The sequence below is a fragment of the Botryllus schlosseri genome, chromosome 6 (assembly GCF_051294905.1).
Source record: "Botryllus schlosseri isolate E-star chromosome 6, Bs_hap1, whole genome shotgun sequence".
NCBI classification, from domain to species: Eukaryota; Metazoa; Chordata; class Ascidiacea; order Stolidobranchia; family Styelidae; genus Botryllus; species Botryllus schlosseri.
Genome location: NC_137241.1, coordinates 30,881,659 through 30,908,441, shown reverse-complemented (window position 1 = coordinate 30,908,441; position 26,783 = coordinate 30,881,659). Strand labels below are relative to the sequence as shown.

General features: G+C 38.7%; 3 protein-coding genes across 3 annotated transcripts in view; 1 reads left to right on the top strand and 2 right to left on the bottom strand.

Moving 5' to 3' along the window:
* The window catches only part of LOC145440664 (uncharacterized), a 198,402-nt gene that overhangs the window by 47,600 nt on the left and 124,019 nt on the right, over positions 1-26,783 (bottom strand). The window lies entirely within an intron of this gene.
* LOC145440635 (uncharacterized) overlaps positions 1-26,783 on the top strand; it is an 88,501-nt gene that overhangs the window by 20,635 nt on the left and 41,083 nt on the right. The gene's annotated exons all lie outside the window — the stretch shown is intronic.
* Positions 1-26,783, bottom strand: part of LOC145440653 (protein neuralized-like) — a 42,002-nt gene that overhangs the window by 13,211 nt on the left and 2,008 nt on the right. The window contains exons 4-7 of the mRNA XM_080318358.1: positions 26,369-26,573; positions 25,221-25,380; positions 9,073-9,256; positions 8,331-8,507 (exon numbers count right to left, since the gene is read on the bottom strand). Coding sequence (XP_080174484.1) covers positions 8,331-8,507; positions 9,073-9,256; positions 25,221-25,380; positions 26,369-26,573 — 726 coding nt within the window. The remainder of the gene's footprint in view (positions 1-8,330; positions 8,508-9,072; positions 9,257-25,220; positions 25,381-26,368; positions 26,574-26,783) is intronic.

The following is a 26,783-nucleotide window of genomic DNA, read 5'->3' as shown; positions in this document are numbered from 1 at the left end:
ACACAACTGAATGTAAGGAGATAGAAGTCTATCGCATAGATTTACATGTGGTCTTCGCTACGGTTTCAAAAAACTAATCATCTCTTTTGCATTGATCGAGACCGAGCAAGTTAGTTAATGGCCATGATTGTGTTTGTCATATGCGAATGATAGGGTTACTGTCAAATCTACATACAACAACCTTCTGGCACTCATAATAGCAATTTCATTCTCTCCTTTCGTAATTGTAGACTCACGACAAGTATATTGTACAACTCGACAGCTACGTTTAACAACACCAACGACACTAAACATACGATACCTACCCAAGTAAAATTACCATTTTCACCTGGAGGTCAGTCGTTACCTGAGTAAAAATACCATTATTCTTTGGAGATTTATCGTTTAATCAGAGTAACAAAACATTTTCACTTGGGGGTCTATCGTTTCCAAGAGTAACAAGCCCCCTTTCCTTTGGAAATCTATTTTTCCCTGGGTAACAAACCTTTTTCACTTGCAAATATATTCCCCCCCCCCCCAGGTAACAAACCTTTTTCGCTTGGAAATATATTTTTTCCTTGAGCAACAGACCATTTTTACTTGGAAATATATTTTTTCCTTGAGCAGCAGACCATTTTCACTTGGAAATATATTTTTTCCCTGAGCAACAAACCATTTCACTCGGCGGGTCGTCGTTTACCTGAGTAAAATATCATTTTTCTTTGGAGATCTGGCGTTTACCCATTGTAACAATACATTTTCACTTGGAAATCTGTCGTTTACCCGAGTACCAATACCGTCGTCGCATGATGAGACTTGAGAACATGAATTTGTTTTCCATGATGTTTGTACACCGACACATTGTATGTACACCTGGTTTACGCGAATACTTGTGAACAATCGTGACGTACTTGCATGTGATGGTGTATGCATTGGTATTTTTCATGGAGACAAAACACGGTCTGTAACATGTTTACTTGAATATTGGTCGTTGGTTCATGAGTGAATATCCGGATCCGGCCCCCACACTCTCTCATATTAGTGATCCGGTTTCAGCTGACTGGAGCGACATGTATTGACCAGTAAAGATACAATATAGTAAACAGACCCGAGGAAACTCACAAGTAACCCGATGTTGTCAGCGCGATGGGGAACATAAATTCATCCGTTTTCCGAACACCATTATCCGTGTATCAACCAGTTACCAAAGTCGAGGAGGTGTTTTATTCAGACATTTTGACTCTGGAAAATCCAAAGCACAAACCCGGACATCACGGACATATCGGAAACCCCTTTATTCACCAATTCCGAAAACATACATGTCGATGTACAACAGCACATTGTTATTGTATGTGAGTAACCAATGATTTTGATGGGATGCATCAGAGCAAGTGAATATTTGATTAGACAAATGTATCGGAGTCGTTGTTGGTGTATATTTTGTCGCTGTCTGTTGTAACAAACAAAAAATATCAAATTGACCGGTGTGGTTGTCAGTTTTCAAAACGAAAAGGGTATTGTTACCCAGGGAAAAGATAGATATTCAAGTGAAAACGGTATTGGTACTCGGGTAAACGACAGATTTCCAAGTGAAAATGTATTGTTACAATGGGTAAACGCCAGATCTCCAAAGAAAAATGATATTTTACTCAGGTAAACGACGACCCGCCGAGTGAAATGGTTTGTTGCTCAGGGAAAAAATATATTTCCAAGTGAAAATGGTCTGCTGCTCAAGGAAAAAATATATTTCCAAGTAAAAATGGTCTGTTGCTCAAGGAAAAAATATATTTCCAAGCGAAAAAGGTTTGTTACCTGGGGGGGGGGGGGAATATATTTGCAAGTGAAAAAGGTTTGTTACCCAGGGAAAAATAGATTTCCAAAGGAAAGGGGGCTTGTTACTCTTGGAAACGATAGACCCCCAAGTGAAAATGTTTTGTTACTCTGATTAAACGATAAATCTCCAAAGAATAATGGTATTTTTACTCAGGTAACGACTGACCTCCAGGTGAAAATGGTAATTTTACTTGGGTAGGTATCGTATGTTTAGTGTCGTTGGTGTTGTTAAACGTAGCTGTCGAGTTGTACAATATACTTGTCGTGAGTCTACAATTACGAAAGGAGAGAATGAAATTGCTATTATGAGTGCCAGAAGGTTGTTGTATGTAGATTTGACAGTAACCCTATCATTCGCATATGACAAACACAATCATGGCCATTAACTAACTTGCTCGGTCTCGATCAATGCAAAAGAGATGATTAGTTTTTTGAAACCGTAGCGAAGACCACATGTAAATCTATGCGATAGACTTCTATCTCCTTACATTCAGTTGTGTCGTGTCCATTTTAATACGGGCCCCACGTGTATGACATGCACACACCAAAACCGTAAACAGAAGTCGATGATTTTGATTAATAAAAATATTTCTTGACTACATCGGAATGTCTATGTTGTAGAAAGTAAATACTTTTATGAAGTTGTGTGTTTAATGAAAGCGATTGGTTACAAGTATGTGTTGGGGAAAGAAAATTTATTTTTCTGTATGTGACGAAATGAAAATAGATTCGTGGTTTTAATTGAATTGTGACTGTGTTGTTTTAATGTAAGTTCCAACAGGTAGACTTGACACTGAACAACAATTCGACCCACAAAACATATTCGTTGTATGATTTGTGACTGGTGTGTAAAGGGTTAGGAATTTTTTGAATGATAATATCTACTAGCTGTTTTGTTGTGAGGGCGATCATGTGATGACTCAGCACTTTTCGTTAGCAAAGTAGATTGATCTATGTGAAAGATGTAAGGACCGTGACTAGAAAACATATGTACTTTGTTGTTGGGGTACTGCTATGGCATTGACATAACCCTCTGGGAGTGAGTATGCTTTTCTTTCACGAAAGTTTACGTGCCCCCGTTGTAATAAATTTGTGTTAACTAAACTCGGATGGATACCGCAATTGTGCTGGACTTACACATGGTATTCGCATACTGTACACATACAAACTTTTGTGTAAACAACTCTGATGTTTCTGTTGGTACTAGTTCTGTGTTGATTATTAAGATACATGAACACCCGTTCAGACAATAAAGTTCTTGTGATATCGAAACAGTTTGAAAGCACCACCAATCATTGCGTATGTTCGTAGCATGAGCGAATATTTTCATGTGTCATGAATATCTTTCGTATACACTTAGTATGAAATGAGATGTGTGGAACAATAATTAGTGTCGTACAAAGTGTTGTGTTTGATTGCCTACTTTTTATCAATGTCTTTGTGATGTTAAAAGACGGCTAAGTTTTCATTTACATTAAGCGGAGAAACTCAAGTAATAAATTTTACTCGTTTGAAAATATCGATCAATGGAGTAACAGTATCAATATGAGTGGTATATTATTTTTCGCGATATGTAACCAATCTTCTAAGCAAACTTGTCAAAAAATTTATCGTGTCGTAGAAACACCGGTTGTTACGAATTCGAAAGAAATGTACTTCGATTATCACGATGATGGAAATTAAGATCAATGCAGTATTTCGGAGATGGATGTGTATCGTTTGGTATGTTCCCCAATCACTAAATGTCGGCTAGTTAAACGGTACATTTACAAGTTTACTGAAATCTTGATTTACAAATAACAGCTTGATGATGTAAAGCTCAACCACGCAAATGTGTTCATTGCAAAGTATTTGACACAAACAAAATATCGAATGGAGGCCATCACATTGGTTTCATTTCGAGTGAGTGAAAATTGTTTTCTGTTGGTCAGGTAGGACACATTTGACAAACATCGTACACATTGTTTCTTCGTGATGGTAACGACTTTCAGCGGCTTGGTTTCATGTCGGGAATTATTATTTGAGGGCTCGAGAATGATTTCAATCAATACTAGAAATGAACAACAATGCAAAACACGTTTAGCAAATAACAGTGTGGCAAGTACTTTTTCGATATTACGAGTGTTGGGCACTAGACACTTCTAGTTGAATTGGATGCATCTAACAAACATATCACAATTCACTTTTGCAATAATCAAAGTCTTAGAGTGTATAACCTCGCGATATTTTACATTTAGCACGCACAATGGGGAGTTAATGAAATGATTAAGAATTGATCGCTAGCTTCGAACGGTACTCGATACTCAAAGTGATATTTTCACACTCTGTAAAGTGCATATGTTTCAATTCTCTGTCACAAATTCCGACAATAAATCGTTGGATTCAATAGTAACGATATTTTGATATACTGATTCTACACTTAGTCGTTTCAATTACCCGTTGGGAATCGGGATAATAAAGCATTTTGTATCGGATGTTCAATGTATGAATACTGGAATTATTACATCTTTAGTGCTGTTTATCGCAAACGATAGATTTTAATAATTGTACTGATTGTTGAAAGTAATAATACCGATATTGTCGTTTCATCTTTAGTCTTGGTTACTGGAAATATTTTCTGATATCCGCGATACGCAGAGTGATTTTTACCAAGGTGGAGTAATTTTCCTATCAAGAACATTTCAGACACACATAGTTTTACAGCTTAATATGTTAATAACATTGGTACTGAAAAGTCTGTTGCTGTCATAACATTTACCACAACGCAGGGTCTAATTAACGCGAATAATTTAATAATAAAGTAATGATCAACTATTACAAATCTCATATGTCAAATCAATGTGTCAATCCTTATGTTCACAGCATGATAACTTTGAATATAACACCATCGTTCGATTGTAAGAAATGAATTCTCAACTACGTTGGTCGGACTTTCAAATCTCGTATACTCAAACATATTATGTTAATCTCAAGTCGCCGACACTGAGAAGTAATTACTTTTGTCTTATAAAATATACCGAGTAGTAATTAGTTTGTCTTGCAGAATATACCGCGTAGTAATTCCTCTATCTTACAGAATAGTAACGACTTTTCAAGCTGAATAAAAAAAGATGTGTAGGGATATGAATACAACCAAGCTTGTTATGGATTTTAGGTTTTAGTGATTGTATGGATTCCTGTATGTTTGGCTGTTTTTCATACTGATACTGTTTGAGTTGGTTGGGTAAGTTACAAACGGATTTACTTGACAATGTTTTCGTGGTTGACTCTTTGAGTATGGTAAGATGGTGAGATGTCGAGACGTAATACTATTTCCGTACACTCAATTACAACAAAACATAACCCGCATTCAAATAAGCCGTAAGCTACAAGCGGATTTAAAACTTGATGCTGTTTTGTGGTTGACTCAAGTCAGTAGTCATGTTTGTGTTGATTTCGGGAATGATCATGACGAGTTGGTCGGGTAAATTAGGTAATGTGGTTGTAACTATAACCGTAAAGAGATGCTGACATCCCAATATCTTTTACGCTGTCGTATATGGATTCAATTGTGATAATTTAATTCTCAGTTATTGTTCTGACACTCAAATCTCGTATACTCAAAATATAATATGCCCAAGTCAAATCGTATATGCACCGATTAGTAAATACTCTGTCTTACAGAATAGTATAACGACCTTTACAGTTGGATAAAAATGATCGGTCCTATGAATACAACCAGATGAATTAATTCAAATTTGCGAGTTGTACTGATATATCCAAGTAAGTGAAAACTAGATTTTAAACACTTGTTAATGTTGTGAATAATTCTTTTGAGTATGGTAAGATGTTAAAATGTCTCTTTGACAAACGGAAAGCTGGATCGGGAATAGAGTTGTAATGTTACATTACTTGTTTCAAATCAATGTGTGTATAATATCGAAACGGGACTGTGGGGAAGTTGCTAGTCATGTTTGTCAATCCTATTTCAATTCACACTATGTCAAAGTCAAAATATTTCATTCTGGATTATCTGAATTTACCTTTAGTACATCCGCGAATGGATTCCGACGCCGTACTATAACATTGTTAAAAATAAAGACTCGAGGATTTTCAATCAACAATACTGGAATTTTTTTGATAATGTTAGAGTTGACAAATGATTAGTCGCGTGTTTTTGTTAAGAGTTTGATTTCATGTTGATAAAGACAATAACTGTATAATGCGCATACTTGTGATTCTTGATTCTTGTAGAGTTATATTTGGTATTCATTCTATAGGTGTGAAAACAGCGGTGTGGAATGTGCGAATAATTCAATGTGGCTGAAAGTCGGCGTCAGTAATATTTAGGTTACAGTCGAATCAAAAGATCACGTTAAAAATATTTCTCGAAATAATTAGAATTGTACCGAATTAACACATTCAGATACGAATCAACTTGAGCTGTGTAGTAAGTTTCATTTCAAGTTGACAAATTGACACGTTACTTGTATTTTCGCATGATTCTTATCATACAACTAAAGTCAGCCACTATTCTGGAGGCGTGAAACATATAGCGATCGCGGGCGAGTGACAAATTGTTGGTTTTCGAATCACCGTCTGCGACGGCTCTGTGACAAACTTATTACCGAAATATTACCTTGTGAGCGGGTATGAGGGATTGCTATATGTCTGAAGCATTATCCGGTGAGTGGTCGTTGGATTTTAAAATTATATCACACCATTTTGAATAAGCGTTCACTTCACAGAGGATTAGGGTTAGAGCGGCAATAAGTGACAATTTGTCGCTATTCAAGTTACCGACACTGGTGGTCTGTTATTCGTTACTTGTTAAATCTTACAAGCGAAATCAAGTTCTGTGCCAAACTGATTACTAAAATTTCACCGCGTGAGCGAGCCAACACGAGTTTCCAATACGACATGCGAGAGATACCTATACTTGAAAGTACGACGTGCGAGCGCACGCATAAGAACACATGGCGAATCACCACCACAGCCTATACCTGTAACGTTATCATGTCGCCGCGTCCATAAAAATAACGATATATCATTGTCGTCCAAAATATTACTTATAATTCCTACCTTTGTAACACCAAACCACGAGAGATGACTATTCTGATGTGTTATCTTGTGAGTGGTCGTAGGATTTTTACAAATATTTCACACCTTTTTAGAGTGTTAGTATGCGAACGCGGTTATTGTTGATATTCGAATCGCCGTCTACGCCGGCTCTGCGGTAAACTAATTACCAAAATATTACCTTGGAAGTGATTCCTAGATTTAGCAAACTATTTCGCACTGACTGGATTAGTGTAATAATCGATAGTAGCACAAAACAGCTGCACGGGCAACAATTCAGCGCGCAGGTCATTCGAAATATAGGTCGCACGCACTGCGTAAATCCTCTTGCAAGCCACGTTTCCGTTTGTGCGGTTATTGTTGGTGACTATTCAACACCACGCGAGAGATGCCTGAAAGTACGAATCACGACCGCACCCATAAGAACACATGGTGAATCACCACAGATCCCGTAAGAATACATGACAGACACATTTATCATCGTTAGCATGTCGCCGCACGTATACCCGAAAGTACGAATCACGACCACGAGTTTTCAATACGAGTCACCGCCGCGTCCATAAGAATAACGATATATCATCGTCGCACTCACCGTAAACGTTGGAATTCCCTCGAATAACAGATGGCAGGTCATCACCGCAGCATATACCGAAAGGGTGGGGTCACCAACACGAGTTTTCAAGGTATATCATCGCCGCAGCCTATACCTGAAAGGGTGGTATCATCACCGCACCCATAAGAAACAATGGCAGGTCACCACCGCAAGGGGGGTCTAAAAGGGTGGGGTCATCACCCCGGGTTTTCAGGCAGGTCACCACCCCGCCCATAAGCCACAATGGCCGTTCGCGAGCGATCTATATAACTACTTCCGTGGAAAGTTGCATTTATTTTTCCCAAAAGTTGCAGTAAAAAGTTTATTTATTTTTTCACGAAAGTTGCACTAAAAGACCACATTTTGGTCGCATGACTAAAAAAAAAGGTCAACTTTCCGGCTCAGCTCCCGAAATACCCGTTAGAGCGTTACTTCAGTGCTGATTTACGGTATTTCAGTCGAATTTGTCCGTGTATTTCACCAAAATTCTCACAAAACAGTGACATAATTGACAAATATTCCCAGTAAAAAGTTGGTTGCATGCAAAATCGAAAAAACTTTCATGGAAAATCGAAAAAGTTGCAAAAAGTTGTATGAAAAAAAGGGACAAAAGTTGCAAAAGTTTGCACCATAAGATTCGTTTAGACAGCTTAAAACAGCATTCTACATAACTTCCGAGTATTTAGGACGCTGCCGGAACTGTAAACAAAAGTTGCAAAAACTTGCCCAAGTAATTACTATTTGTACTTGTAATGGAGTAAAAATTTACGTCGCTACTTCTATACTAATACTTTGATATCCCTATACTTGTACTTGAGTAGGCCTACCAACGATGACTATGTTGACCAGCTCTGAACGTGCGTCTCACCGTCTGAATTTTCTTCCCCGAAATCCGCGTTTTCGGCGCTATTTTGGTCGACGATGGAAATTTGCGCGACTCGCCCATACAGGTCGATGAGCGGGAACCAGTGTTGGCGGGAATCTAGCCCTTTCAGAAACACTCCTTTGTTTTGATTGTTGATAAAATAGATCACTCGGCCGTCGTCTGTGTGAATAAGTTTTCACGAAAAGGTGTTAGTGAGTAGTTTTAGTTCCAGTTGCGCATTAAAAAAAAAAAAGTTGCAGAAATAGCCTACAACTAGAAAACTTGCGTGTAGTCTTTTGGCGTGAATCGTGTCATCGTGTTCTTTTATTAGTTGCGGAATTTTAAAGATCGTTATTTCTATAGTTCCACTTGCGAGATGTGAAAAGTGAGTAGCTCCAGTTCTAGTTCCGCATTTTGAAGAGTTAGTAGTTTCTACAAGTCTGCTGGTTGGAGCGTTCAAAACATGTAGTATAAAGCTGCGCACGTTTGTGGATATGACAACTCATATAGTTTTGTCGCAAGTGCAATGAAATAGGTATGGTCAAAATACCACATTATCTTTCATGCGGTGGAGAACTGGCATTATTTTCTGCCTTGTAGCACAATACGTAGGCCTACAACTACGTATATTTGAACCTTCCACATCATTCATTCTCTGTTAACATAACGTTAAGTGATACTTGTGATAATCATACTCGATTCAGAATCAAATCGCTTAGGTACCAGCCTACAGATATCGCCTCACCTTGCAACGTAAATGAGAAGACGTTGTTCTTGGCCGCGTATCGCTCCTGCACCGGTACTACCCAGAATCTGGATGAACGGGACATATCCGGGACGGTGTAGCTCGGTAGGGAGTCTGGGTCAATCCTTGCGGGATCTCGAGAAGTGAAGCCCAGTTTGAATCCTCCCCGCCAGTCACGACGAACCTTGAATTGAGTATGTCGTTAAAAATTTCCTCATTGCAAAACACAACAAGATTGCGATACAATATAGGCAGGAAGTGGCGAAACGATATGGACTTGGAGTATATAGTATTTCAATGAAACACCCACACGGGCCTAGGCGATGTAAATGAGAGGTATAGGCCTGATTGTACACTGAATGAAAAATACGCACAAGCGATGAAAAACTAATATTCGGTGGTATTGACAGGGAGACAATGTATGACTGCTGAGTCTTCAAATTCGGTATTTATTTGTTATCAATTTCTTCCCTCATTTGAGTAGATAAAACGAGCTAAGAAACGAATACAAAAGTAAATACTACACTAAAACAACACTAAAGTGAAGAAACCGGCTCTCCGTTGGTGACAGTGCGATCATGTGTACAGAAGCCAGCAGGGGTGTCAAACATGCGGGCCGCATCCCGCCCGCCAGACGAAAGTAGTATAGTCGATCGCTCGCATGCGGCCATGGGGTTCTTATGGGCCCGCTCGCACATCGTATGGAAAACTCGTGTTGGCACATCGTACTTTTAGACCCCCCCCCCCCCTATCGCTCGCACATCGTAATGTGTTCTTATGGGTGCGCTCGCACATCGTACTTTCAAGTATAGGCTGCGGCGGTGACTCGTATTGAAAACTCGTGTTGGCATATCGTACTTTCGGGTGTATAGGCATCTCTCGCACATCGTACTTTCGCATGTCGTACTTTCGCGTATAGGCTGTGTTGGTGATTCGCTATGTGTTCTTATGGTTGCGTCGGCATATCGTACTTTCGGGTGTAGGCATCTCTCGCACATCGTACTTTCGCATGCCGTACTTTCGCGTATAGATTGTGTTGGTGATTCACCATGTGTTCTTATGGGCGCGGTCGTGATTCGTACTTTCAGGCATCTCTCGTGCGGTGTTGAATAGTCACCAACAATAACCGCACAAACGGAAACGTGGCTTGTTGTGAGGATTAAGCAGTGCGTGCGACCTATATTTCGAATGACCTGCGCGCTGAATTGTTTCCCATGCAGCTGTGTGCTACTATCGATTATTACACTAATCCAGTCAGTGCGAAATAGTTTGCTAAATCTAGGAATCACTTCCAAGGAAATATTTTGGTAATTAGTTTACCGCAGAGCCGGCGTAGACGGCGGTACGAATATCAACAATAACCGCGTTCGCATACTAACACTCTAAAAAGGTGTGAAATATTTGTAAAAATCCTACGACCACTCACAAGATAACACATCAGAATAGTCATCTCTCAGGGTTTGGTGTTACAAAGGTAGGAATTATAAGTAATATTTTGGACGACAATGATATATCGTTATTCTTATGGACGCGGCGACATGATAACGTTACAGGTATAGGCTGTGGTGGTGATTCGCCATGTGTTCTTATGGGTGCGCTCGCACGTCGTACTTTCAAATATAGGTACCTCTCGCATGTCGTATTGGAAACTCGTGTTGGCTCGCTCACGCGGTGAAATTTTAGTAATCAGTTTGTCACAGAACTTGATTTCGCTGGTAAGATTTAACAAGTAACGAATAACAGACCGCCATTGTCGGTAACTTGAATAGCGACAAATTGTCACTTATTTCCGTTCTAACCCTAATCCTCTGTGAAGTGAACGCTTATTCAAAAGGGTGTGATATAATTTTAAAATCCAACGACCACTCACCGGATAATGCTTCAGACATAGCAATCCCTCATGCCCGCTCACAAGGTAATATTTCGGTAATTAGTTTGTCCCAGAACCATCGCAGACGGTGATTCGAAAACCAACAATTTGTCACTTGCCCGCGATCGCTATATGTTTCACGCCTCTCGAATAGTGGCTGACTTTAGTTGCGTGATAAGATCCATGAAAATATTCAATCAATGTGTTAGTTTGTCAACTTGAAATGTAACTCACTACACAAATCAAGTTGAATCGTATTTGAATGTATTGATTCGACCCAACTCAAATCCTTTGACAAATCCTATTAACGCGATCTGTTGAATCGAACGTAACCTGAATATTACTGACACCAACATTCACCCGCATCGGATCATTCACACATTCCACGCCGCTGTTTTAACACTTATAGAATCAATACCAACTATCTCTAACCCGATAATATTCAATCATTTTGGAAATTTGCCAACTTTAAATCCATTCGCGGGATGTACTAAAGGTAAATCCAAATAATCCAGAATGAAATATTTGGACTTTGACATTGCGCGAATTGAAATAGGTTTGACAAACATGACTACCAACTTTCACCCAGTCACATTTCAAGATTATACTTTGAAACAATCCTTGAAACTGACAACTCTATTCATGACTCCGTTTCCGTTTGTAAAATAGAGTTTCAGAAATACTATCGCGATATTTTAATGTGTTACTACACACAATCGAATCAGTCAATGAAATACCACCTGTTGTAAATATTTCTAACTTGACAACCACTTGTGCATACCGCGATCAAGTTGCGACGCGATGAGTTAAATCGGGATATTTCAATCTATTTGTCGAAACCTTGAACAAACTATCAGGTTATTTTTTGTTGCAATCGAGTGAACGGAAATAGTATTACGTCTCAACATTTCAACATCTTCCCATACACAAAAGAGTAAAATACAAAAAAGCCTTGTCAAGTCAATCCGTTTGTAACTTACCCAACCAAAGCAAAAAGTATCCTTATGAAAAGTAAACAAGACTACGCGAGTAATCACCACAATCCAAAATCCATAGCAAGTTCGGTTGTAGTCATATACCGCCAAATCGTCTTTTTTATTTTTTCAACTGTAAAAGTCGTTACTATTCTGTAAGATAAAGTAATTACTACTCGATATATTTTATAAACCAAGGTAAATACTACTCGGTGTGTGGTTTGAGATTAACATATTACATTTGAGTATACCGGATTTGAATATCCGACCAATGTAGTTGAGAATTCATTTCTTACAATCGAACGCAGGTGTTATATTACAAGTTTTCACGATGTAAACATATGAATTGACACATGGATTTTGACATATGAGATTTTGTAATAGTCGATCATGACTTGATTATTAAATTAGGACATTATTAGACCAGGCTGTGTTGAAGGCTATTACGATACCAACAAACTTTTCAGAAACATTGTTATTAACATATCGATTTGTGAAACTAGATTAACATATCTGAAATGTTTTGATTAGGAAGACTAACCCATGTTCGTAAAAACCACGCAGCGTATTGTGGATATCAGGAAATATTTTACAAATGTAATTGCCTCCAGTAACCAAGACTAAAGATGAAACAACAATTTCCTTTGTTGAACAATAACCGGCACAATACTTTATCATCGTAATCTGTGGTGAGAATTGAAACACTTTCGCACATTACCCGGTGTCAAGATATCACTCTAGGTGAATTGACATACCACCGCTTGATTAATACCTAATCCGTTCGCACCATTTCACATACTTTGATCATTACAAAAGTAAATTGGAATATGTTTGCTAGATGCATTCAATTCAGTTAGAAATGTCTGGTGCACAACAATCGTAATATCGAAAAAGTACTTGCTACACTATAATTCACTAAACGTGTTTTGTATTGTTGTTCATTTGTAGTATTGATTGAAATTGTTTTTGAACCCTCAAATAATAATTCCCGACATGAAACTAAGCCGCCGAAAGTCGTTACCATCACAAAGAAACAATTTGCACGATGTTTACTAAATGTGTCCTGTAGTTAGGTGTACTGGAATTATTTGTAAAACACACACACACACACACGCGATCAGAGAAATTGGAAATTTTTCCGTTGTCATTCGCTAAAGTAAATGTCATCACAATACTCTGTCACTAAAAGACGTTACTTGGACGGGCTTGAATTCTAGACATAGTTCTGATTTACCCAACACAAGACCCAAGGACAACCCTAGTTTCAGCCAAACACAGATATCCAAAATATCACACACTTCGCTATTCCTAAAGCACAAACACCCGATACAGAATAATACTTGTTGTGTTGTTGCGGCATCATCACTCAACAATATCACCCTCAATACAAATGATGTTTATGTGTAACATGCTATTGATTTGAACCACACCCACCTGACGGAAGAGGATTTACTCAATCTTTACAAAATGGATATTGACCAACATCACATCACCGGATTGTATCTGTTTCGCTGGATACGAGTTATGTTAGTTTAACAGTAAACAAATTTCACCCTCTTGGATTATGAACTCAATGCGTTAGCAGTCATTCAATATTTTGTTTGTGTCAACTAGTTACTTGGTATGTTACTCCACAACTCTTACAAAAGTACGAAGGATATTAACATCACACTAAGTAATTAACTTTACTCGATATTCTCGCATTACGAAACTAAAGAATGGTTGGTTAGACTCTACAAACTGTTTCGATATCACAAGACCTTTATTGTCTGAATGGGTGTTCATGTGTCTTAAGAACCAAATAGTTCAACACAGCACTAGTACCAACAGAAACATCAGAGTTGTTTACACAAAAGTTTGTATGCGTGCAGTATGCGAATACCATGTATAAGTCCAGCACAATTGCGGTATCCATCCGGGTTTAGTTAACACAATTTACGACACCGAGGTCACCTCATCTTTCGTAAGACAACAAACCAACCAAGGTTTCAGGATATGTCCATGTCATAGCAATAAATCAGCTACTCCAACAACAGAGTACATATGTTTTCTAGTTACGGTGCTTACATCTTACACACAAATCAATCTACTTTGCTAACAAAAAGTGCTGGGTCATCAAGTGATTGCCCTAGCAACAAAACAGCTAAACGTACTATCATACAAAATGGCCGTTATAGTCACCAACGGTACATGGTACAAGTAACAAGTCTCGAGAATCCAGTTATTGAAAAAACATGAAAGTGTTTCTCCTGCGCCAAGTCGTTATGTTGACGAAAGCGTATATTGTAGTATCATGATCGATTTGCATTCGTTGGTCACAAAATGTCACTACTCTAAATAATTATTTTTCACTCAAACACAAACGCATACTTGTCACCAATCGTTTTCATCAAGCACGAGTTCAAGAAACCTGCTACGACATGAATTCCGATTTAGTTTTACAAATATTTTATAATTGTTTTTAGTAACACTATATCAATGTCATCAAGTTGAGTGTTTACGATATTGGTGTGTAGGTGTGTGTCATACTTGGGGGATCCGTATTACAACTGACTCGAATTAACTAAATGTAAGAAGGGTTGAAATGTTTCGAATCGATTCATAAGTGGTCTTCGTTGTGGTTTTCGTCGGACATACAGCACGAACTAACTGTAGACTCCTCTCTGTTGTACAGCTACTCGGTAATCGAAATGCATTAACATGTAAACAACGATCTTGTTTCGTCACACCAAAAATATGTTCACTGTCGCGATACTCCGCACAAGACGTGCATAGCCTTTTCGCACTCGTAATAGTATACCAACGTCAAGCGATAACGTTTAACAAGACCAACGACACTGAACCCACGACGTTTACCTATGTAAAATTATCACTTTCACTTGCCAGTCCATCGTTTACCTGACTAAACATATTATTTTCCTTTGGAGATCTGACGTTTACCCAAAGTAAGAAACCATTTTCACTTGTAAATATATTTTTTTCCTCGGCTAACAAACCTTTTTTCACTTGGAAATATATTTTTTTCCTGAGCAACAAACCTTTTTCACTTGGAAATATATTTTTTCTCTGGGTAACAAACCTTTTTCACTTGGAAATATATTTTTTCTCTGGGTAACAAACCTTTTTCACTTGGAAATATATTTTTTCCCCGGGTAACAAACCTTTTTCCCTGAGCAACAAACCATTTTCACTTGGTGGTCCGTCGTTTACCCGAGTAAAAATATCATTTTCCTTTGGAGATCCGGCGTTTACCCAGTGTAACAATACATTTTCACTTGGAAAAATACTTTTACCTAGAGTAACTAATCATTTTCTCCTGGGTAACAAACCCTTTTCGTCTGGAAACTATCATTTAACTGAGTACCAATACCGTTTTCACTTGGAAATACATTTTTTCCCTGGGTAACAATACCATTTTCGTTTTGAAAACTGACAACCACACCGGCCAATTTGATATTTTTGTATATTGTTACAACGGTCAGTGACAAAATATACACCAACAACGACTCCGATACATTTGTGTAATCGCATACTCACTTGCTCTGGCGCAGTCCCATCAAAATCGACGGTTAGCCACACACACACACAAACACAATAACAATGCGCTATTTCGATATGACTGCGATGCCCGGGTTCATGCTTTAGATTTTCCAGAACCAATCCGTCTAAAGTTGTAATCCCCCACCTTTGTTAACTGGTTGATACACGGATAACAATCTTCGGAAAATGTAGGAACGCATACTACCCATCGTGCTAACGATTCCGGGTTACTTGTGATTAATTTCCTTGCTCACCCTATACAGATTATACGTACAGCGATATGTAGCGGTAATCGGCTTGGTCAATACATATCGCCCCATTCAGTATGGAATTACAAACCCAATACAGGTCAGTTCATAACCGGATCCGGATATTCAATGCAAAGCGATAAAGCAGAACCAATGACCAAATGTAATTAAACATGTAGATTCACAACCCTTGATTTTTTTTCGTGAAAATTGACAATACATATCGAATATATTTTACGATGGTTCAACCCTACCAAGTATTCTCGTAAATGTGGTTTATGACATTACATACAATGTGTCGGTGTACAAATGTTGGGTGTTTATGCACACATCGGTATGACCTATAGACAACATCATCATACCCTCCAGGACTTCGTTATTACATCGCGAGTTCAATAAAATCAATTTTGTATATTCAATCGGTGGCATAGACGACGGAAGGCTTGGAGATCCAATGTAAAATTCAGACAAACAAACGGGTATATTTGTCCATCTTGGTTCTTCACTCAACTACCATTGGTGCTCTCGATACGGCGAACGGTACAGTATGCAACGCATATCATTAGAGTGATATATCCACAGGTAAATATGGGGCCTGGCCACAATAATTGTATCGAGATTTAACCCAGATTACTATCCTTTCACTGATTCACTCGATGGTTTTAGCAACTAGTAACAACACAAGATAGACACGACTGGAATTACTAATATTCATAATGTTTATGATAAGTGTCGTTACCGATCGTTCACTAAGTCGATATGAATATTCGAAAAATCGGATATCACTACTCTCAACACCAGTGATTCGGTTTAAGTTTGAAATCGATTTGGTAATGTAATCCAAGTTGTGCTTCTGCAGGATCTGCTAACCTTTACAAGAGAGTGCTGTATCTTTGACACATGAAACAATTATCATCAACCACACCTTGCGTGCATCGATTTGTCGGCATCGTACAATTATTGTGGCCAGGCCCCATATTTACCTGTGGATATATCACTCTAATGATATGCGTTGCATACTGTACCGTTCGCCGTATCGAGAGCACCAATGGTAGTTGAGTGAAGAACCAAGATGGACAAATATACCCGTTTGTTTGTCTGAATTTTACATTGGATCTCCAAGCCTTCCGTCGTCTATGCCACCGATTGAATATACAAAATTGATTTTATTGAACTCGCGATGTAATAACGAAGTCCTGGAGGGTATGATGATGTTGTCTATAGGTCATACCGATGTGTGCATAAACACCCAACATTTGTACACCGACACATTGTATGTAATGTCATAAACCACATTTACGAGAATACTTGGTAGGGTTGAACCATCGTAAAATATATTCGATATGTATTGTCAATTTTCACGAAAAAAAATCAAGGGTTGTGAATCTACATGTTTAATTACATTTGGTCATTGGTTCTGCTTTATCGCTTTGCATTGAATATCCGGATCCGGTTATGAACTGACCTGTATTGGGTTTGTAATTCCATACTGAATGGGGCGATATGTATTGACCAAGCCGATTACCGCTACATATCGCTGTACGTATAATCTGTATAGGGTGAGCAAGGAAATTAATCACATGTAACCCGGAATCGTTAGCACGATGGGTAGTATGCGTTCCTACATTTTCCGAAGATTGTTATCCGTGTATCAACCAGTTAACAAAGGTGGGGGATTACAACTTTAGACGGATTGGTTCTGGAAAATCTAAAGCATGAACCCGGACATCGCAGTCATATCGAAATAGCGCATTGTTATTGTGTTTGTGTGTGTGTGTGGCTAACCGTCGATTTTGATGGGACTGCGCCAGAGCAAGTGAGTATGCGATTACACAAATGTATCGGAGTCGTTGTTGGTGTATATTTTGTCACTGACCGTTGTAACAATATACAAAAATATCAAATTGGCCGGTGTGGTTGTCAGTTTTCAAAACGAAAATGGTATTGTTACCCAGGGAAAAAATGTATTTCCAAGTGAAAACGGTATTGGTACTCAGTTAAATGATAGTTTCCAGACGAAAAGGGTTTGTTACCCAGGAGAAAATGATTAGTTACTCTAGGTAAAAGTATTTTTCCAAGTGAAAATGTATTGTTACACTGGGTAAACGCCGGATCTCCAAAGGAAAATGATATTTTTACTCGGGTAAACGACGGACCACCAAGTGAAAATGGTTTGTTGCTCAGGGAAAAAGGTTTGTTACCCGGGGAAAAAATATATTTCCAAGTGAAAAAGGTTTGTTACCCAGAGAAAAAATATATTTCCAAGTGAAAAAGGTTTGTTACCCAGAGAAAAAATATATTTCCAAGTGAAAAAGGTTTGTTGCTCAGGAAAAAAATATATTTCCAAGTGAAAAAAGGTTTGTTAGCCGAGGAAAAAAATATATTTACAAGTGAAAATGGTTTCTTACTTTGGGTAAACGTCAGATCTCCAAAGGAAAATAATATGTTTAGTCAGGTAAACGATGGACTGGCAAGTGAAAGTGATAATTTTACATAGGTAAACGTCGTGGGTTCAGTGTCGTTGGTCTTGTTAAACGTTATCGCTTGACGTTGGTATACTATTACGAGTGCGAAAAGGCTATGCACGTCTTGTGCGGAGTATCGCGACAGTGAACATATTTTTGGTGTGACGAAACAAGATCGTTGTTTACATGTTAATGCATTTCGATTACCGAGTAGCTGTACAACAGAGAGGAGTCTACAGTTAGTTCGTGCTGTATGTCCGACGAAAACCACAACGAAGACCACTTATGAATCGATTCGAAACATTTCAACCCTTCTTACATTTAGTTAATTCGAGTCAGTTGTAATACGGATCCCCCAAGTATGACACACACCTACACACCAATATCGTAAACACTCAACTTGATGACATTGATATAGTGTTACTAAAAACAATTATAAAATATTTGTAAAACTAAATCGGAATTCATGTCGTAGCAGGTTTCTTGAACTCGTGCTTGATGAAAACGATTGGTGACAAGTATGCGTTTGTGTTTGAGTGAAAAATAATTATTTAGAGTAGTGACATTTTGTGACCAACGAATGCAAATCGATCATGATACTACAATATACGCTTTCGTCAACATAACGACTTGGCGCAGGAGAAACACTTTCATGTTTTTTCAATAACTGGATTCTCGAGACTTGTTACTTGTACCATGTACCGTTGGTGACTATAACGGCCATTTTGTATGATAGTACGTTTAGCTGTTTTGTTGCTAGGGCAATCACTTGATGACCCAGCACTTTTTGTTAGCAAAGTAGATTGATTTGTGTGTAAGATGTAAGCACCGTAACTAGAAAACATATGTACTCTGTTGTTGGAGTAGCTGATTTATTGCTATGACATGGACATATCCTGAAACCTTGGTTGGTTTGTTGTCTTACGAAAGATGAGGTGACCTCGGTGTCGTAAATTGTGTTAACTAAACCCGGATGGATACCGCAATTGTGCTGGACTTATACATGGTATTCGCATACTGCACACATACAAACTTTTGTGTAAACAACTCTGATGTTTCTGTTGGTACTAGTGCTGTGTTGAACTATTTGGTTCTTAAGACACATGAACACCCATTCAGACAATAAAGGTCTTGTGATATCGAAACAGTTTGTAGAGTCTAACCAACCATTCTTTAGTTTCGTAATGCGAGAATATCGAGTAAAGTTAATTACTTAGTGTGATGTTAATATCCTTCGTACTTTTGTAAGAGTTGTGGAGTAACATACCAAGTAACTAGTTGACACAAACAAAATATTGAATGACTGCTAACGCATTGAGTTCATAATCCAAGAGGGTGAAATTTGTTTACTGTTAAACTAACATAACTCGTATCCAGCGAAACAGATACAATCCGGTGATGTGATGTTGGTCAATATCCATTTTGTAAAGATTGAGTAAATCCTCTTCCGTCAGGTGGGTGTGGTTCAAATCAATAGCATGTTACACATAAACATCATTTGTATTGAGGGTGATATTGTTGAGTGATGATGCCGCAACAACACAACAAGTATTATTCTGTATCGGGTGTTTGTGCTTTAGGAATAGCGAAGTGTGTGATATTTTGGATATCTGTGTTTGGCTGAAACTAGGGTTGTCCTTGGGTCTTGTGTTGGGTAAATCAGAACTATGTCTAGAATTCAAGCCCGTCCAAGTAACGTCTTTTAGTGACAGAGTATTGTGATGACATTTACTTTAGCGAATGACAACGGAAAAATTTCCAATTTCTCTGATCGCGTGTGTGTGTGTGTGTGTTTTACAAATAATTCCAGTACACCTAACTACAGGACACATTTAGTAAACATCGTGCAAATTGTTTCTTTGTGATGGTAACGACTTTCGGCGGCTTAGTTTCATGTCGGGAATTATTATTTGAGGGTTCAAAAACAATTTCAATCAATACTACAAATGAACAACAATACAAAACACGTTTAGTGAATTATAGTGTAGCAAGTACTTTTTCGATATTACGATTGTTGTGCACCAGACATTTCTAACTGAATTGAATGCATCTAGCAAACATATTCCAATTTACTTTTGTAATGATCAAAGTATGTGAAATGGTGCGAACGGATTAGGTATTAATCAAGCGGTGGTATGTCAATTCACCTAGAGTGATATCTTGACACCGGGTAATGTGCGAAAGTGTTTCAATTCTCACCACAGATTACGATGATAAAGTATTGTGCCGGTTATTGTTCAACAAAGGAAATTGTTGTTTCATCTTTAGTCTTGGTTACTGGAGGCAATTACATTTGTAAAATATTTCCTGATATCCACAATACGCTGCGTGGTTTTTACGAACATGGGTTAGTCTTCCTAATCAAAACATTTCAGATATGTTAATCTAGTTTCACAAATCGATATGTTAATAACAATGTTTCTGAAAAGTTTGTTGGTATCGTAATAGCCTTCAACACAGCCTGGTCTAATAATGTCCTAATTTAATAATCAAGTCATGATCGACTATTACAAAATCTCATATGTCAAAATCCATGTGTCAATTCATATGTTTACATCGTGAAAACTTGTAATATAACACCTGCGTTCGATTGTAAGAAATGAATTCTCAACTACATTGGTCGGATATTCAAATCCGGTATACTCAAATGTAATATGTTAATCTCAAACCACACACCGAGTAGTATTTACCTTGGTTTATAAAATATATCGAGTAGTAATTACTTTATCTTACAGAATAGTAACGACTTTTACAGTTGAAAAAATAAAAAAGACGATTTGGCGGTATATGACTACAACCGAACTTGCTATGGATTTTGGATTGTGGTGATTACTCGCGTAGTCTTGTTTACTTTTCATAAGGATACTTTTTGCTTTGGTTGGGTAAGTTACAAACGGATTGACTTGACAAGGCTTTTTTGTATTTTACTCTTTTGTGTATGGGAAGATGTTGAAATGTTGAGACGTAATACTATTTCCGTTCACTCGATTGCAACAAAAAATAACCTGATAGTTTGTTCAAGGTTTCGACAAATAGATTGAAATATCCCGATTTAACTCATCGCGTCGCAACTTGATCGCGGTATGCACAAGTGGTTGTCAAGTTAGAAATATTTACAACAGGTGGTATTTCATTGACTGATTCGATTGTGTGTAGTAACACATTAAAATATCGCGATAGTATTTCTGAAACTCTATTTTACAAACGGAAACGGAGTCATGAATAGAGTTGTCAGTTTCAAGGATTGTTTCAAAGTATAATCTTGAAATGTGACTGGGTGAAAGTTGGTAGTCATGTTTGTCAAACCTATTTCAATTCGCGCAATGTCAAAGTCCAAATATTTCATTCTGGATTATTTGGATTTACCTTTAGTACATCCCGCGAATGGATTTAAAGTTGGCAAATTTCCAAAATGATTGAATATTATCGGGTTAGAGATAGTTGGTATTGATTCTATAAGTGTTAAAACAGCGGCGTGGAATGTGTGAATGATCCGATGCGGGTGAATGTTGGTGTCAGTAATATTCAGGTTACGTTCGATTCAACAGATCGCGTTAATAGGATTTGTCAAAGGATTTGAGTTGGGTCGAATCAATACATTCAAATACGATTCAACTTGATTTGTGTAGTGAGTTACATTTCAAGTTGACAAACTAACACATTGATTGAATATTTTCATGGATCTTATCACGCAACTAAAGTCAGCCACTATTCGAGAGGCGTGAAACATATAGCGATCGCGGGCAAGTGACAAATTGTTGGTTTTCGAATCACCGTCTGCGATGGTTCTGGGACAAACTAATTACCGAAATATTACCTTGTGAGCGGGCATGAGGGATTGCTATGTCTGAAGCATTATCCGGTGAGTGGTCGTTGGATTTTAAAATTATAACACACCCTTTTGAATAAGCGTTCACTTCACAGAGGATTAGGGTTAGAACGGAAATAAGTGACAATTTGTCGCTATTCAAGTTACCGACAATGGCGGTCTGTTATTCGTTACTTGTTAAATCTTACCAGCGAAATCAAGTTCTGTGACAAACTGATTACTAAAATTTCACCGCGTGAGCGAGCCAACACGAGTTTCCAATACGACATGCGAGAGGTACCTATACTTGAAAGTACGACGTGCGAGCGCACCCATAAGAACACATGGCGAATCACCACCACAGCCTATACCTGTAACGTTATCATGTCGCCGCGTCCATAAGAATAACGATATATCATTGTCGTCCAAAATATTACTTATAATTCCTACCTTTGTAACACCAAACCCTGAGAGATGACTATTCTGATGTGTTATCTTGTGAGTGGTCGTAGGATTTTTACAAATATTTCACACCTTTTTAGAGTGTTAGTATGCGAACGCGGTTATTGTTGATATTCGTACCGCCGTCTACGCCGGCTCTGCGGTAAACTAATTACCAAAATATTTCCTCGGAAGTGATTCCTAGATTTAGCAAACTATTTCGCACTGACTGGATTAGTGTAATAATCGATAGTAGCACACAGCTGCATGGGAAACAATTCAGCGCGCAGGTCATTCGAAATATAGGTCGCACGCACTGCTTAATCCTCACAACAAGCCACGTTTCCGTTTGTGCGGTTATTGTTGGTGACTATTCAACACCGCACGAGAGATGCCTGAAAGTACGAATCACGACCGCGCCCATAAGAACACATGGTGAATCACCAACACAATCTATACGCGAAAGTACGGCATGCGAAAGTACGATGTGCGAGAGATGCCTACACCCGAAAGTACGATATGCCGACGCAACCATAAGAACACATAGCGAATCACCAACACAGCCTATACGCGAAAGTACGACATGCGAAAGTACGATGTGCGAGAGATGCCTACACCCGAAAGTACGATATGCCAACACGAGTTTTCAATACGAGTCACCGCCGCAGCCTATACTTGAAAGTACGATGTGCGAGCGCACCCATAAGAACACATTACGATGTGCGAGCGATAGGGGGGGTCTAAAAGTACGATGTGCCAACACGAGTTTTCCATACGATGTGCGAGCGGGCCCATACGAACCCCATGGCCGCATGCGAGCGATCGACTATACTACTGACGAATGCATCCGGCCCGCGAAGCGGTTTTGAAAAATGGCTGTATTATCCAGCACATTTCTGACAAATGTTGAGATTTTAAGTAGGAAATACTTTCATTTAATAATCCCTCAAGACAGAAAATGTTGAGTAGGCCTATGTTCATATGCCACATTATAACCACCCGAGAGTGGTGTTGTGTAATCTTCATCAGCAACAAGTCGCTGCCATTGACAGAAAATTCCAAGAAGAAAAGTACGTGCACACTGAGCTCAGAGTTTTGTGGAAAAATGGACAAAACTGTTTATATTTAAAATATCTATGGACGCACTTCATTTACGCTTATGACTTAACAGCTCCTCGACTTCCAGAAACACCCGAATCGTAATATAATAATATAGGGTCAAATTTCAACGTCTGCGTTTACAGTTAAATCTCGTGTATTCCTCACAACGCACACAGCACAGGACTATATTGTCAGATTACGACTAGAACAAAGCAATCACAACAATACATCAACGTATATCCATCGTCGTTAAAGTCACTGTTTTAGCAATTTATATAACTATATTCAAGCGACTATTTAGCGACAATTTGACAATTCCATCGTTTGCAACTAAAGGTGTTGATAGAATATAGAACCCTATGATCCGTCTGCTGGATAATCGTGTATTTAAGTGTACACGGCCATGGATTTTGAGGTAATAACTAGGGATGGTGTGAACCTCTGAAAGGTTCAGGTTCGTGTGAACGCGAACCTTTTCGAAAGGTTCTGTGTGAACGCGAACGTGAACCTCATAACGTTACGTGACGTCATATTGCATATTTCAACCCTTCATTTCAATTATGTAATTGCCTAGATTATGCATATGTATTGTACAATATATGTACTGTTCACGATACCTAGCGACGACTCGGGCCACATAATGGCACAGTGCTGAAGTAGGCTACATATTGACGTTTTAAACGTCGCCAAATGTATCAAATGAGGCAATCAAATGATATATTAATCCCATAAAATCAAGATCTTCCGTCGCTTTGCCAACAATTTCGACGACGACTTGCCAGGGAATATAAGCTTTCGCCTTAACGGTCTCGGTCAGACCGAACAATGTATTCGCCTGACTATTGCTACATGGATATTGAGCAGAGTGTAAAACGGGTTTCTATACTTGCTCCCGATATTACCACACTATCAAGTTATACAACAGTAGGCAACACCCCAATCGCACGGATTTGGGATTTGGTGTTTATGATGCAGTTTGCATATGAAATCACGATTGACCCCGTACGCCTGCTAGATTTTTACATCAGAAAACGATATCAATCTCATTGATTGGTTTAATAAGCATCATTCGCTGACTACATGCAGTGTGTTTCGCTCTTGATGTTATGTGATTGCGGGTTAAGCTCACAGCAAAGAGTCACTAAATATTCACAGACGGAAAGCTGGATATTCCCAGCAAACTTTGCAGCAACGGCAATAAAATTTCTGAGATTGTCAAGGTACATATGCTCGTTCAGTGTTGATTGTTTATGCTGCCAGCGCCATGCATAGAGTGGCCCGCAGTTGAAATGCAATAAATTTGAACCAAAGATGTTATAATGAAGGAAAAATTGCAATATATGAAAAAGGTTCACAGTGCAGAACCTACCAAGGTTCTGTTGTGAACGCGAACCTCAAAATTTCCGAGGTTCACACACAGAACGCGAACGTGAACCTCGCGTTCACAACATCCCTAGTAATAACATTTTGGAATAATTTGACTGGTGCGGCCCACGAGCGATTTGAAGGCTTAAATCCGGCCCGCGACGCAACTTGAGTTTGACACCCCTGCAGTAGACGATAACAATTTCACCATGCAGAGTGCACGTGCACAATGGTGATATTATTGTAACATATGAACAAAAACAACAACTGCGTCACCATGATGAGAGGTGTGGTAAGAGGTGTTTGCAATATCTAGTTTTGTTGCGATTCGGTTACCTTGTCGAGTTTGATGTTGATCTTCTCGCCGACGCGGAGCGGACGATGAGCGATCACTATGCCTTCACAGAAGGAGTCGTGAGAGCGGGAAGCTGACCGTCTGTCGGCTGACAGAACGACATTTCGTCCGTGGACGGAACAGAAATGCAAAACATCCACGCTGTGATCGGATTACCGCTTTTATTCAGATTTCTAGTTTTCACACGACTTCAAGTCGTAAGACAAATTATGCTCATACCGCGAAGTTTATTTCACAGGAAGAGTCAGTCGAAAAGCTCCGAAATGTATTTGGTAATATGAGTATAGAGTTGAGTTGAGTTTATTGTTGATAATTTCAGAACTTAACGGAAACGCAAAACGCTGCGAATGGATATCCGCTTCTAGTTTCGTATTTCAAGAGACTCTTGGAGGCAGGCTACGGACCGTCAGTAAACGATTGAATAAATATATTCATATTGTAATAATCCACAATATTATCGGCGGACGCCTATAGTTTGTGCCAACAAAAGGACTTGAAGACTTACAGCGTATAATCTGAAAATGTTGCATTGATCAGACTATAAGCCACCTGTTCGACTCCATTATACGAATGCGTGAGAGCCTATTTGAATTTGGGGATATGTTGGCATACAAAGTTCTTTTGAAATCTCCACCAGTTGGTAACAAAATTGGACAATTAAAATATTTTCAGCTTTTGCAGATTAGATTAGAAATAGGATTATAGCTACAAAGTTTTTTCCAAACTAGATTATAATTAAAATTGCTGAATTCGCGAAAATTGGGAAATTGAATCAAATTCAGTTCATATCAAATCAGAGATTCGTTCTTATGAGCATGAAAATCGCAAATGTCTGTAGCGAGCTTGGTTCGTTTTGCTCGATCCACTTCCTGTAGCTTTTTCAGGAAAACCAAAAACTATATTCGAATCAAAATGAGAGCATAGAAACATTTCACAAATTTGATTAGAATTAGATTACCAGCATTTTGCTCTAATTAGTTAGGGATATATATATCCATGTAATCAGTCTATTTAGACGACAATATAATTATCTAACTCTGGTTGGATGTCTACTAGCTGACGATTGCCCCTGACGAGTGTCGGCCGAAAAATACGTCATTTTCAATATTAATCTATCTACTCTTCAAACCTGTCCAACGGCGCGGCTTCACTTTGCGCGGATGACGTGACGGTGGAGTTTTTCGAAGACCAAGTCGATTTCGCTGATGCGACGGAACGTCTGGACGATTTTGCGCGCGATGGGGCCTTCTGGAATAATGTTGCCATGACGCTAGGCGACGTCGACAAGTAGAAGCCGTCTCGCGTGTGGAGCGTGTGGCGTTTCTGCCTCGCATCTGAGGAAAGGCATCGCTTTTGATACATTTTATCACATACCGATAACTATAAGGCACCTTCGCTGGTAACTCCGATCTACTCATGTAGTTGATATTCAAAACATATGGAATCTAGCGTAAGGTGCATTTCCAAAACTTCACAGCATTAATTTGAACAGCTTTGCCGCCATTGCTTGCTATGCTTGGACATGGACATGAAATAAACTACAA